This window comes from Phaenicophaeus curvirostris, chromosome 9 (genome assembly GCF_032191515.1).
Source record: "Phaenicophaeus curvirostris isolate KB17595 chromosome 9, BPBGC_Pcur_1.0, whole genome shotgun sequence".
Lineage (NCBI taxonomy): Eukaryota > Metazoa > Chordata > Aves > Cuculiformes > Cuculidae > Phaenicophaeus > Phaenicophaeus curvirostris.
This window is the reverse complement of record NC_091400.1, coordinates 32467256-32481442: the sequence shown is the minus strand read 5'-3', so window position 1 is coordinate 32481442 and position 14187 is coordinate 32467256. Positions and strand designations below refer to the sequence as shown.

Sequence of the window (14187 nt, the reverse complement as noted above, 5' to 3'; positions counted from 1 at the left end):
TTCCCATTATTTGGAGCACAACATTATCTTTCCTTTCTGCCTGACTTCCCTGCCTTTCCCCATTGGAATTGCACCTTCTATGACAAAGTGACCCGGCTACTGGATGAGGGAAAGGCTGTGGATGTGGTCTTCCTGGACTTCAGCAAAGCCTTTGACACAGTTTCTCACAGCGTTCTGCTTGAGAAACTGTCAGCCTCTGGGCTGGACAGGCGCACACTCTCCTGGGTGGAAAACTGGTTGGATGGCCGGGCCCAGAGAGTGGTGGTAAATGGTGTGAAATCCAGCTGGAGGCCAGTGACAAGTGGGGTTCCCCAGGGCTCAGTGCTGGGTCCAGCCCTGTTCAATGTCTTCATCAATGACCTGGATGAAGGCATCGAATGCACCCTTAGCAAGTTTGCGGACGACACTAAGCTGGGTGGAAGTGTCGATCTGCTGGAGGGTCGGGAGGCTCTGCAAAGGGATCTGAACAGGCTGGACCACTGGGCAGAGTCCAATGGCATGAGGTTTAACAAGGCCAAATGCCGGGTCCTTCACTTGGGGCACAACAACCCTGTGCAGTGCTACAGACTGGGAGAAGTCTGTCTAGAAAGCTGCCTGGAGGAGAGGGACCTGGGGGTGTTGGTTGACAGCCGACTGAATATGAGCCAGCAGTGTGCCCAGGTGGCCAAGAAGGCCAATGGCATCTTGGCTTGTATCAGAAACGGTGTGACCAGCAGGTCCAGGGAGGTTATCCTCCCTCTGTACTCGGCACTGGTGAGACCGCTCCTCGAATACTGTGTTCAGTTCTGGGCCCCTCACCACAAGAAGGATGTTGAGGCTCTGGAGAGAGTCCAGAGAAGAGCAACAAAGCTGGTGAAAGGGCTGGAGAACAGGCCTTATGAGGAGCGGCTGAGAGAGCTGGGGTTGTTTAGCCTGGAGAAGAGGAGGCTGAGGGGTGACCTCATTGCTCTCTACAACTACCTGAAAGGACGTTGTAGAGAGGAGGGTGCTGGCTTCTTCTCCCAAGTGACAGGGGACAGGACAAGAGGGAATGGCCTCAAGCTCCGACAGGGGAGGTTTAGGCTAGACGTTAGGAAAAAATTCTTTACAGAAAGGGTCATTGGGCACTGGAACAGGCTGCCCAGGGAGGTGGTTGAGTCACCTTCCCTGGAGGTGTTTAAGGCACGGGGTTTAAGGCACGGGTGGACGAGGTGCTGAGGGATATGGTTTAGTGTTTGGTAGGAACGGTTGGACTCGGTGATCCGGTGGGTCTCTTCCAACCTGGTTATTCTGTGATTCTGTGATTCTGTGATTGCAGAAGTGTTTTCATCACTAAAGTAATAAATATTGACATCTTGTACTGATTCCTATGTTAGAATATTTTGGAAAATACTGAGAGGAGTGATTTTTTTGAAGTAGTTTTGGAACTGACTTTCTTCATTTAAATTTTCCTTTTTATGATGTTTCAAATTGTTTGATTTAGCCCCTGCTTTAACATAATACACCCTGCATCCTTGTTAAATAGCATTTTGTAAGTGTTCTGGTTTTTGTTGCAATGCGTGTGATAGACTCCAACAGAGAAAATAGATGACCGTGGGCATGATTTGACATCAGATTTCTCTGAAATACTAGAAATTATGGAAGAATATCTGAAACCGGTGCTGTCACAGCTTGATTTTTCTGATAGCAGGTAAGACATTTAGACTTGTTTTATCATAATTTGTTAAAACAGAATGGTGACTGAAGTCTGACAAATACAGGGATGGTTTTAGCAAGAATAGACTCTGTGGAATGAACTTTTTACTTCTTGAAAGGCAGTCTATGTAGGGTATGCAAGACTAAGAGAACTGAGCCATCTGACAAATGACAGTCTCTAACAAGCACTGTTCTCCAGCTTAAGTTATACAGTATTGAGTTCAGGATAAAACATTGTAATTTATTATAACTAGCTATGGATGGGACTTCCAAAGGGCAGGATTTCTGAAGGAAGTATGTCCTTTGTTTAATATTTTGCTGAGATTGAAGCAGTTTTGTCTGTGTTTGCTGTGAAAACTTGTACTTACATAAGTATTAGTGCTGGTAATACTTCCACTGTAATTCCTCTTCCCAGTAAACAGAGCACATCAGTTTCAGCACCTGAATCAGGAAGAAAAAAAGGGAAAGATAAGGACACCAAACACACTAGAATGCAGGGTATGAGCTCTCAAGTACAATATGTGTGCATGTGCTTGTGTGTGTGTGGGCAGATCGCAATATCCTGTCATTTTAATTTCATTTTTTTGGTAGCCAAGAAGAAAAAGTCTTTAGCGATGCTTTTGTCTGTTCATTTTCTATATAAAATCAAGTATTTTAGTAGACTTACAAAGAGATTATTTGTATGCTGAATGGAGCTATCATTCTGCATGTATTTACAGTATTCCAATCTATACAGACATTAGACATTTTACATCTAACATCAATCATTTATGTACACACTGAGAACTACCAAGTCTCCATGTTATTCTGTCACATTTCTTCAGGTACACCCATGGATTTAGGATTGTGCGTGGTATTACTAACAGATACATTACTTATGAAATTGCCTTTGGAAGCTCTGAGTGTCTTCAAAGAGGAAAGAATCAGTTCTGTATCCAGAGATTTTTCTCTCCAGATTCTCTACAATAGAATACATCTGGCTGAACCAGGTACTACTAGATTCTAGTACTATTCCAGGTACTACTAAACATTCTTTGCATTAGCATAATGATGCAGTGAACAAGATACTTACAATTTGATTAGTATGAATGGTATATTATATTTTATTGGAATACAGCCACATACAATAGGTTTCCAGTATTTTAGATGGAGTAAGTACAGCAGACTTATTTCAGTAATGTACTGATTGATTATAGTTGCAATACTAGCTAATTCAAAATAAATTCTGCCATTAAAGAAATATGTAAAACTCAGTGGGGTGTAAATTGACTTGCAAAGTTTCAGTTACACAAGTATGGTCATACATAAAAGCTGTTTTCAGCAACACTGAAAAAAATAAAATAAGACTTTAGACTTCTGATAATTCTCTTTGACATTAGTGTGAGACTTCACTCAGGGTATCAAATGTAAAAAACTTAATCATTGAGCTACTTCCTCTCTGTATAGCTAAGATTACTTTAAGGACTTGGGTCAATCCAGCAGTTCTTGTGCTATGCATGAGCAAAATCAGACCCCACAAGCTTTATGGATCCCTTTCATTACTTCAGACACTGGCACCCTATATAAACTCTTCAATGAAATGAGTTTGTTAAGTCAGGTAGTTGGATGGTTGGTAAACTTGGCCATATGGCATCTTGAAATGATGCTTAAAATGTGCTTGGGTAGTCACTGCTCAAGTCTGCCCTTAGTCTGCAACGTCATGAGGCATTTTTATGTCAAAGGGATAACCTCTTTTGTTTGTTTTCCACTTTAAGCATTATTTTTTGGTAAGGGGGTTGGGGAATGTACTTGACTTGCTCTGATGTGAAATTAATTTTTATTTTCCTGGTTTAATCTGTTATTATTATTATTACATCTCAACAAATATAAGTAGTCCTTCAAGAAAACTATTTTCTAAAACTGCCTATGTACTTTTTAAAGAATTGTTCTTTTCAATTCCACAGAGACTGAAGTCAAAACAGATGTCAAAATGTCTAAAGAAACAAAATCAAAAGCTCATCAGAAAACGAATGTTAAAACGGTGAAGTTTCCCCATTTTTTTAAGTAAACTCAGTAGGAGTAGCTCCTCTTTTTGTGTAAAAACTGTTAAAGAACTATAAGTGGTTTGCATACAAGCTCATTACATATTTTAGAATTCTGAAGTGGGATATATTTTGTATAAGCCAACAGTATAGTATATTTTATGTAGTTCATGCACTATTTTTATAAATATATATGTGTGTATGCATACGTATCTGCATGAGTGCTGTATGTAGAGGCATTGTAGGTAATGCAGAATAGCTCATGCTTTTAATTCATTGATAATAGAGTATCCTGCTGCTTTTAACCCTGCCTTCAAAATTTAGGACATCTTTTTCTTAGTTATGTGACACAAATAATGCAATACTGTTAATAACTGATTGAGACTTTTGCATGTAAGAGAGTATGCATTCTTTTTAATTGTAGACACCAGTTAATCATGATTTACCCTCTAATTGCTTGCCTGTTGATGCTCATAATTTCAAATGTATCCTTTCACAAACTAAGTGGATCGGTTAAACTTTCAGGTTTTGTTGTTTATGTTGCATTGTTTACCCTTAACTGTTTATCAGATATTGTGGACCCCTATAATGAAGGAAGCGAGACAGGTAATATAACTTAAACAATATTATTTCCACAAACTACCCTTGGTATTTAGATTTTTTTTGTAATAGAAAATGAAGTCATAACATCAAGATATTGACAAAGTGCTTAGCTTTTCGTGAGAACAACACTGCTTATCACCTGTCAAATGGTGCATCACTGAAACAAAAAAACCTTTCAGGTTTAGGAAGGAAATGATATTGTCTTATTATTTCTTTCATATCACTAAATGTTGACCTAATATTGCCAAGAAAGTACTTGATTAACCTTTCTTGATGTGTAATCCAATGAAAAACATGCTTACTTTCAGGGACTTGTTATAGCATCTTTAATTTTTCAAATATATGCCACTTATATACAACATAAGTAGTGTCCTTTGAAAGGATATGATGCTTTGTATGATCTTTGTTGTAAAAGAAATATGCTTGAAAGCCCATGAGTGGGCTTGGAACAAATGGGACTGACCACACCTGTACAGCAATTCCAAAGTTAGAAACCCTATGTAAAGAATGTGGAACACGCAAAGTAGCATGTTAAGGTACTAATGAGGAAATTCTATTGTTACAGAAGCTTTAAATCCTTCTCAAAAAATAAAAGAACTCCTAGGAAAATACCATGACCTACCTACACCACAGTGGGAAGGAGTTATTGGCGACGTACGGACTCCAAGGTTGTAATATTCTGTCTGCTTTCATGTTTTCTTCATGTTTCTTTTTTAAAGTTGTGCCTATTCCCAGAGTCAGAAAGTAGGGTCATGTTCTGCTAAGCTGGTAAATGCGGAACTAACCTTTATCTTTGTTTCAATCACATATTTAGGTTTGTAGACATAATATTTTAGGGATCTGAAATACAGTGTAACAAATTGATTTAGCCAGGCTGGTTGCATCAGATTTGCTGTATGTGTAGGTAAACCAGTTTTTACAAAATGTCTACTGGTGCAGTCTTTGATGAATATTCTAACTGTATGTGAGTATAAATGTAATTTTTGGCTTTGCTCGTAACTGTTTTTAAATCCAAGTATTAAAAATTATAACATCCCATGCATGTTGAGTCAGCTGTAAGGTTGGAGCACAGATTTCAGAAGCAGACTAGTGAAGGTACATCTCGCAGTTTAAAATTCCTTACATCTTTTGGTGAAATTAATACCATTTTATGGAGTTTATTCACAAACACACTTTGTTCTTTACGGAAGTACTTTACTTTTAAGTTCATAGAAATAAAGGCATAAAAGGGACCTCAAGAGGTCAAGCAGTGATCAATACTATGCTCCACAAGAGCACACTATACAAGAGGAAATAAGTGCAGCTAAATCTTGCCTCTCACCCAAAACTGAAAGCTGTCTGAGGGGTGGATCCACATGGCTGCACTCACAGACCCCATCAAATTCTTTGGAGCCTGCAGACAATGTTCCCTGCTGCTTAGCTCCCAAGCCCAATTCTCTCAGCCACAAACCAAGATTCACAGTCCACTAGGAAACCAACAACCTGGCCAGAGTCTGGGATAACAGGGTCCAGTTGACATTGCCAGCTGCACCCATGCACATGTGCCCTGTCTCCCTGCAGTCACATGAATTCTGTTTTCCCCAAGCTACGTGCTCCCGTACCCGAGACAACAGCCAGAACAGTTTGGGCTGTGCAGCCATGGCCGTGAGCACATGGAAGAACATAAAGAAAGGTGATTTAGATTGTCCATCCTCATTTCATCCCTATGTATTTACTGTCATCTTCCATCTCCCAGCTCGACTTGTTGTCCTGGTTTTGCCTGGGACAGAGTTAATTTTCTTCTTAGTAGTTTGAATAGTGCTGTATCTTAGTATAAGAACAATGTTCGTAACGCACTGATTATGAGTCCACACAGTTATCACTGGACCTTCTGTTAGAAGCTGTTTTAATTAGTCCTTTGAAATCTTCTGCATAGGTACCAAATCACTGTGTAGATACTCTAGTGTTTCTTCGTAACAGTTACAATTGTTACATGATATCAAATTTTATAGTTTTTGCTGCCTACTAGGTTGAGTGTACCACTTGAAATGTTTGCTGTGGATAATTTCTGGAAAATATTCTTGTAAAATAGTAACACAAAAGTTACTTCCTTTTTCTTCTTCCTTCCTCTCAGCCAAGCTGAATGGGAGCAGCTGCTGACAAACTGCAGTGCATTCCTGTTCTATGGGATGGAGAGATTCATGTCTCATATTTTACTCGACAGACTGGTTGCTATGAACATCCCAAGTAAGATAAGGAAAACAAAAAATATTTTTTAATTACATTACTTTTATTCCCAGTTGTGTTTATTTCCTACTGTATCATTATCACAGTATTGACATTAGTAATTAAGGTCTTTTTTCAAGATCAGGCTTTTAAGCAGAAAAACTTTGCATTATCTGGAATTTATTCAGTTGCACAACTTTCTTGTTATTTTTCTCAAATAAGATTAGTCCTTCTTCACTACCAAATGTTGGAATTTCTTAAGTTCAAAAAATTTGTCATCTGATGGTTTTCCCTTTCTGTGAAATTGAGTGCTTGGTAACAAGGTATTTTTTATTGTTGAGAGCAACTTCTGCAGTACCACTTCTCCAGAATTGCTCAGTTTCCATTCAGGCAAGGTCTATAAAGACTGAGTTCACACTGAATGTTTACTCTGGTATAATGGAACATTTGTAGACTCCATGAAGGTAATTTTTTCCCCCCTTGGCACAGCTAATTAGTATTTGTAGTGTTGTATCATAAGGTTTAGATTCAGGACTGGCTTTTCGGATTCACAATCTTCCTTTCTCCTCCTGTTCCCCTCGCATATCCGGAAGAAGCTAAACTTTGAAGTTGTGTTGAATTTGTCAGGGTGGATGAATTGTTGAGATGTAAAATTGAGGGCAGTACGCATCAGATTGTGAAGCCCTGCAAGTAACGGGAAGCTTCTTCAGGAAGTGTTGGTTTTCGAAGTGATTTAAACATGTATGTAAATATTACTGGGAATCAAGAAAATCTTCCTATATACATTGGTAATTCTTGAAAATGAGGTTTCAGAGGTCTGTAGGCCAGATACTTACAGGTCTGACAACTTTTGGAAAGTTCCTGAGCGCACTGTTAAGCCTTACTCTGTGTCCCCCTCTTAAAATATGCCAGGGTTAATTCTCCAGTGAGTCTTATTTCCTTTAACGGAGAATAAACTAATTTCAAATGTACTGATTTTAGTCCTCAAAGGATTGTTCTATTTTCTGACCACCTATATAACTTCTAGTTGTTAGCTGGTAAAGCTACTATTGTCTTGCAGACTGAATTTGAATCCATTGTAGAGCCAATCTTCATGTTAAAAGGACTTTTATTAGTAACTATGAACTGTCTAAGGATTCTGAGGGCTCTAACCTGGACCGAATATTATTAAGGATTGTTGTTGGTCATTTGTGTGATGAAAGATAATGTATCACTGCAGAATTTGTGTATGAGACGAGGCTGAGAAAGAGAACGTGGTGATTCAGGAGCTCCTAAGATGCAGGATAAGAATGCAAATTAACCTTAGCAGGAGATAATTCAGGAAAGGCTAGAGGGAGGTGCTATGATTAAGCAGAAATAATCTGCTTAACAATAAATGACTGCTTAAAGGGCAGAATTACAGAACAGAGTCAAGAGGTGAACCACAAATCAAATGGCATCTTGCTAGGGGAAAAATGTCCTAAGCTCTGTGTAGGGGTAACTATACAGCAGTGTCATTTACAAGGTATGTGAAATAATTTCCCACTGTACTTTTTCTGGAAGGGTCTCCACTGGAGAAGAAAATTTACCAAACAGAATAACTTACCAGTAGAGAACATTAGGAGTGGTCGAAAGGCTACATCATCAATTTATGGGCATAGTTCTTTTAATGAATGTATATATGTGTTCATACATATATATGCATATAAAACATACTTTAGGAGGAAAGATTGACATATTGAGAGGAAACATGATAAGAGTTCTCAAGTATGTCAAAAAGCTTTCCAAGCAGAAAGGTAATTTATTTGTCTTCTGCTTGAGTTAGGAGAATAAGTAACAGGGTTAAGCTGCAGCAAACCAAACAGTGGGGAAAGCTTTTTAATTTGAAGAGTACTCCAAGATATTTCACTGGGGGCGTTTAAGCAAAATAAGAATTGTTTGAGGTTGTAACTACAGAATTTAGTCATATCGATCATTAGCCCGTAATAATATGCGGGCTTCATTATTAGTTATACTGGGGAGGCATGGAAAAAAATTCCAAAACACTGTGGAAAATGTACCCAAGTTACATCAAATAATGTTAGGATTAATTTATTTGTGTTTATTATATTTAAATATAATAATTTTATTATTAAAATTATTATATTTATTGTATTTAACTTATTCTACTTAATACTTGAAAGTTTTGGCTGAAGTATATACACTTTGTATTCATTGCTTAGACTGTTAAAAAAATAGATTTCTTAAGTTAATGACATATTTATTATAATTTACTTATATTTATTATATTGGGCATTATTATTAGTACAGATCCCATTATAATGTACTTTTTTCCAGAATGCCATTTGATGATACTTCTAGATCTGGTGCGAACAAAGCAAAGTTATCAAAGAATTACAAAGTCTGATATCCACAAGAGGTAGGTTAAAGTTTATTTTCGTAAAGTCTGTAACAAGGCAGACTTTTTTTTATTTCAAGGCAAAGTTAAAACTTTCAGATATAAATATTTTCATTTACTTATGCAAGTAGAAGTATTTGCACATCAGGGATAAGTTAGCCTCTGTCTTGTAGCTTCATTCTTTACATGGGGCTAAATAGAATGAAAGCTCCCAGAAACGTCACTATATTACACACATCTCCCAATTCTGAGTTCCAGATTCTCAAAATGTTTTAATCAAATATAATATTTACTTTCAACATATAAAATGTGAAGAGACCATCTAAGGTTTCATGCACTGTCAGTTTAACTATCAGTCAGATTTTATTTAAATAAATTATTGTGGCACATTAAATAACCCATTCAGAATTTTTAATATTATTAATCAGAGCATTTTCTAGCCTTGCTTTTAAGTTGACAGGTGACAGGGTGTATATACTTTTATTGTGTGTCCATTATGAGTTCTTGACAAATACCATACAACAAATAATTTTTAAGGTATTAAAACCAAGAAAAGAATTTTTAGTGTCTTAATTTTATTCATGATTACTTAGACCCTACTTATTTTTCAGGTAGACCAATTGTATTCTCTAGGGAAAAGAGGGCTTATAGAGGAATCTGGACATATTGGAGCATTGGGCAGTCACCAATAGCATGAAATTTAACAAGAACAAATATCAGATTCCGAATCTTTGAGGCCTCACTTTAACAGACTGTTGAATTTATCAACAGGACTTACATGTTTCAGCCTAAAAGCTTCCAGAAAGATTGTAATAATATTCAGTTGAAAGTGACATTCTTACATAGACAATCAGACAGCATCTCCTGCCAAAATGACAGAAAATTTTAATTATCACTGTCTGATAAAAGTTACCGTGAAAAGCGGAAGCTGATAAAAACAAAATTCCGCTTTTGATTTACTGCAGCTGCAGCTTTACAGGGTAGTCATTCCTTTCCCATCACTGAAACCAAAGATAGTTACTTAAATATTCAGCAGTAAAAAAAAAATCTAATACCACTTTACAAGCGATTTGCTTTTAAGCCTTCAGTTTTCTGCCTTCCTTGCCTGTGAAAAAGAGAAAGCATTCAGTTCCTGCAATATTTTATGTTTCACTTCAGCAACTTAAGCAGAACTAAAAAAGTCTTTTCGCCTGATTCCTAGCATTTTGACTGTTTTGTAAATGGTATTCTGCAGTATTTTATAAAAGTTAGTGTGTTATTCCTCCTTTCACATATCTGAGATACCTAGGACAGTAATATGACAGAGAGCAATCCCTGTCCTGTATTGAAACCAGGGATTGCCCTGACCCAGGTGCAGGACCTTGCACTTGGCCTTGTTGAACTTCATGAGATTCACACAGGCCCACTTCTCCAGATTGTCCAGGTCCCTCTGGGTGGTATCATCTAAGATTTAAGGTGCTGTATGTATGTTAGAAAACACTATGATCTGCCTACAAGAAGATGCAATATGGCAGTCCCTTTCCCATTATTTTAAAAAGCATTGCATATTTAGTTATATTTTTACTATATTATGTACATTTTTACTTTATTGATCTCGTACTTTTGGTTCTACAGCTGTCTACATATTGCTCTAGAGGAACCAACAGAGACAGCAATGCTTCTCAGCCTTGCAGGTGTTCGTTCTATAATAGCCAACCAGTGGTACACGACCTTGCAAGGGAATGCAGAAAGGCTAGACATTTTGTCTGAGAGTAAGTATTTGTATTCTTCTCTGTTTCCATGTGTATTGTTTCAGACATTTGCATGTACGTCCTCACGGGGTATGTGTATCTACTTGTCTCCCATCTTTCCTCTTTCTTTGATCTGCACCATATTTTGTCTGGAGTTTATCATCCTATGGTAAGAGCAGGATTTCTGTGGTGAGGAGCAGTGCCCTAGGACTTGGCAATCTGAAGTTACATAACCTTTGGGGAAAACAAAGCCAGAGATAACGCACCTCTTCAGAGATACAAAACTAGATTTGTAAAGGTATCCTTTCTCATTACATTTTAAATGTTAAGTTACTAGGCTGTATCGTTAATCTTTTTTTTTGATTTTCATTAGAAACTCACAGACAGTAACATTTCTTTCCAGATTTGTTGAGCACTGGCAGAACAACTGGGCAGACGGTCCATATTCTTCAAAAGAGGAATACTCACAGGGAAAGGGACTCCATTACAAGTAAGAATTAAAAAGCTTAGTACAAAAGACTGGCAGTGCATGTGAACTAGAACCTGGTAGACCTATTGGTAGTTCAAGGGTGTACGCGAAATCTTTCATATGACCTATGACAAATTTTTGTGACACTTCTTCTTGGCAAAGGAAACCTGCTCCCCGCACCCAGACAACAAAACCGCAGATACCCCTGAAGAACAAATACGAAGCGCTGTAGGTGGAATCCAATCCTGAGGATGATGGCTCTCACAGCCTAGAATCTTTCCCTAGGCTGCGTCATCCTCAGAAAAACATAAAAACATCCTCCATTAATAAGAAGAGGAGAGTGATTGTCCTAGGGGATTTCCTTCTAAAAGGAACAGAGGGACCCATCTGCAGACCGGACCCGCTACACAGAGAGGTCTGCTGCTTACCAGGGGCATCAGTGAAGGAGGTAACAAGAAAACTTCCTTCCCTGGTCCAAGAGACAGACTATTATCCTCTGATAGTATTCCAAATTGGTAGTGGTGATACAGAGAACAGAAAGTCCAAAGCCATTAAGAGAGACTTCAGGGCTCTTGGGAAAACGTTGGAGGGCTCTGGGGCTCAAATAGTATTTAGCTCTATTCCAGTGCTAAATACAGATGAGCAAGAAGTCAAGAAGAAGAAATTGATTAATGCCTGGCTCCAAGCCTGGTGTGAGGAGAGGGGCTTTGGTTTCTTTGATCACAGGGTGGCCCACGCACCCCCAGGCTTTCTTAATAGGGATGGGACACGCATGTCTCCTAGGGGGCCTAAAGCCCTTGCTAAAAACCTAGCCAGGCTCGTTAACTGAGCTTTGAACTAGATGTGAAGGGGTAGGGGGATGAGACCAGGCTAGATGGGAGTGAGCCTGGAAGTGGGAAGTGTCTCAGAGATGGTGTGCTGGTGAGGACCACCAGTACATCACCACAGAACAAGTGGGGGCGATTACACCTGGTGACGGTAAGGAAGAAACTGGCACTCTGGCATTAGCTACTCCAACGATCAATTAATTGGGAATAAACTCTATTCCCTCTATGAGGGCTGAAGGCTCAGCAGCTCAGCTGAAGTGCATTTACACCAATGCATGCAGCACGGGGAATAAGAAGGAGGAGTTGGAAGCTGTTGTAGGGCAAGGAGGCTATGATGTTGTTGCCATCATGGAAATGTGGTGGGATGACTCATATAACTGGAGTGCAGCTGTGGTGGGTACAAACTCTTCAGGAGGGACAGGAAGGGTAGGAGTGGAGGCGGGGTAGCCCTCTATGTAAGGGAAGACTTGGATAACGTTGAGCTGGATTGTGGTGATGAGGAGATTGAGTGCCTGTGGGTTAAAATCAAAGGAGCCCAAATGAAGGCAGATTTTGTGATGGGCGTCTGTTACAGACCACCCAGCCAAGAAGAAGGAGCTGATGAGCTCTTCTATAAACAGCTGGGGATAGTCTCTAGATCGATGCCTCTTGTTCTCGAGGGAGACTTCAATCTTCCAGATATCTGCTGGAAGTACAATACAGCAGAAAGGAAGCAGTCCAGGAGGTTACTGGAGCGTGTGGAAGACAACTTCCTCACACAGCTGGTGAGCAAACCAACAAGGGAAGGTGCCCTCCTGGACCTGCTGTTTGTGAACAGAGAAGGCCTTGTGGGGGATGTGGTGGTAGGAGGACGCCTAGGACAAAGTGATCATGAGATGATAGGGTTTTCACCTCCAGGTGAGGTGAAGAGGGTGGTTAGCAGGTCAGTAGCACTAAATTTCCAGAGAGCAGACTTTGGACTGTTCAGAAGGCTGGTTGGCAAAGTCCCATGGGAGACAGTCCTTAAGGGCAAGGGAGCCCACAATGGCTGGGAGCTCTTCAAAAAGGAAATTCTAGCAGCTCAGGAGAAAGCCATCCCCTTGTTCTGGGTTCCCCAAGGCTCAGTGCTGGGTCCAGCCCTGTTCAATGTGTTTATCTATGACTTGGATGAAGGCATTGAGGATGAAGGCAAGTTTGCGGATGACACTAAGCTGGGTGGAAGTGTGGATCTGCTGGAGGGAAGGGAGAGTCTGCAAAGGGATCTGAACAGGCTGGACTGCTGGGCTGAGGTTTAAAAAGGCCAAATGCCGGGTCGTGCACTTGAGGGACAACAACCCTATGCAGCTACAGACTAGGAGAAGTCTGGCTGGAGAGCTGCCTGGAGGAGAGGGACCTGGGGGTGTTGGTTGACAGCGACTGAACATGAGCCAGCAGTGGCCCAGGTGGCCAAGAAGGCCAATGGCATCTTGGCTTGTATCAGAAACAGCATGGCCAGCAGGTCCAGGGAGGTTATTCTCCCCCTGTACTCGGCACTGGTGAGACCGCTCCTCGAATCGTGTGTTCAGTTCTGGGCCCCTCGCCACAAGAAGGATGTTGAGGCTCTGGAGCGAGTCCAGAGAAGAGCAACAAAGCTGGTGAGGGGGCTGGAGAACAGGCCTTATGAGGAGCGGCTGAGGGAGCTGGGGTTGTTTAGCCTTGAGAAGAGGAGGCTGAGGGGAGACCTTATTGCTCTCTACAATTCCCTGAAAGGAGGTTGTGGAGAGGAGGGTGATGGCCTCTTCTCCCAAGTGACAGGGGACAGGACAAGAGGGAATGGCCTCAAGCTCCGCCAGGGGAGGTTTAGGCTGAACATTAGGAAGAAAATTTTCATGGAAAGGGTCATTGGGCACTGGCAGAGGCTGCCCAGGGAGGTGGTTGATTCACCTTCCCTGGAGGTGTTTAAGGGACGGGTGGATGAGGTGCTGAGGGACATGGTTTAGTGATTGATGAGAATGGTTGGACTTGATGATCCGGTGGGTCTTTTCCAACCTGGTGATTCTATGATTCTATAATTCTGAGAAGGAACACAGATACAATATTATAACTGGTGGAGCTGCATTTTACATGTATAAAATTTTGGGGAAGACTTTGTCATAGCTGACCAAGGTCTAAAATGAAATGTTATAAAACTAAGTAATGTGACTAAGTAGTTACATCAGGAGAATGACATGAACCATATAAATGGTGTGGATTTGGATTGCAAAAAGATAAGTTGAACCACAGTGATCAGCTAGTCTGCATTGTAAAAGGTACACTACATATA

General features: G+C 40.1%; 2 protein-coding genes across 2 annotated transcripts in view; one reads left to right on the top strand and one right to left on the bottom strand.

Annotated features, from left to right (window-relative positions):
- Positions 1–14187, top strand: part of CFAP46 (cilia and flagella associated protein 46) — a 71472-nt gene that overhangs the window by 56682 nt on the left and 603 nt on the right. Inside the window, exons 48-58 of the mRNA XM_069864153.1 lie at positions 1548–1669; positions 2090–2172; positions 2499–2663; positions 3618–3694; positions 4120–4180; positions 4266–4301; positions 4864–4966; positions 6412–6524; positions 8820–8901; positions 10495–10631; positions 11014–11100. Of these exons, the coding sequence (XP_069720254.1) occupies positions 1548–1669; positions 2090–2172; positions 2499–2663; positions 3618–3694; positions 4120–4180; positions 4266–4301; positions 4864–4966; positions 6412–6524; positions 8820–8901; positions 10495–10631; positions 11014–11100 (1066 nt within the window). The remainder of the gene's footprint in view (positions 1–1547; positions 1670–2089; positions 2173–2498; positions 2664–3617; positions 3695–4119; positions 4181–4265; positions 4302–4863; positions 4967–6411; positions 6525–8819; positions 8902–10494; positions 10632–11013; positions 11101–14187) is intronic.
- Positions 8931–14187, bottom strand: part of LOC138723898 (opsin-VA-like) — a 28704-nt gene continuing 23447 nt past the window's right edge. Inside the window, exon 6 of the mRNA XM_069863393.1 lies at positions 8931–8943. The gene's annotated coding sequence lies outside the window, so the exon portion shown is untranslated. The remainder of the gene's footprint in view (positions 8944–14187) is intronic.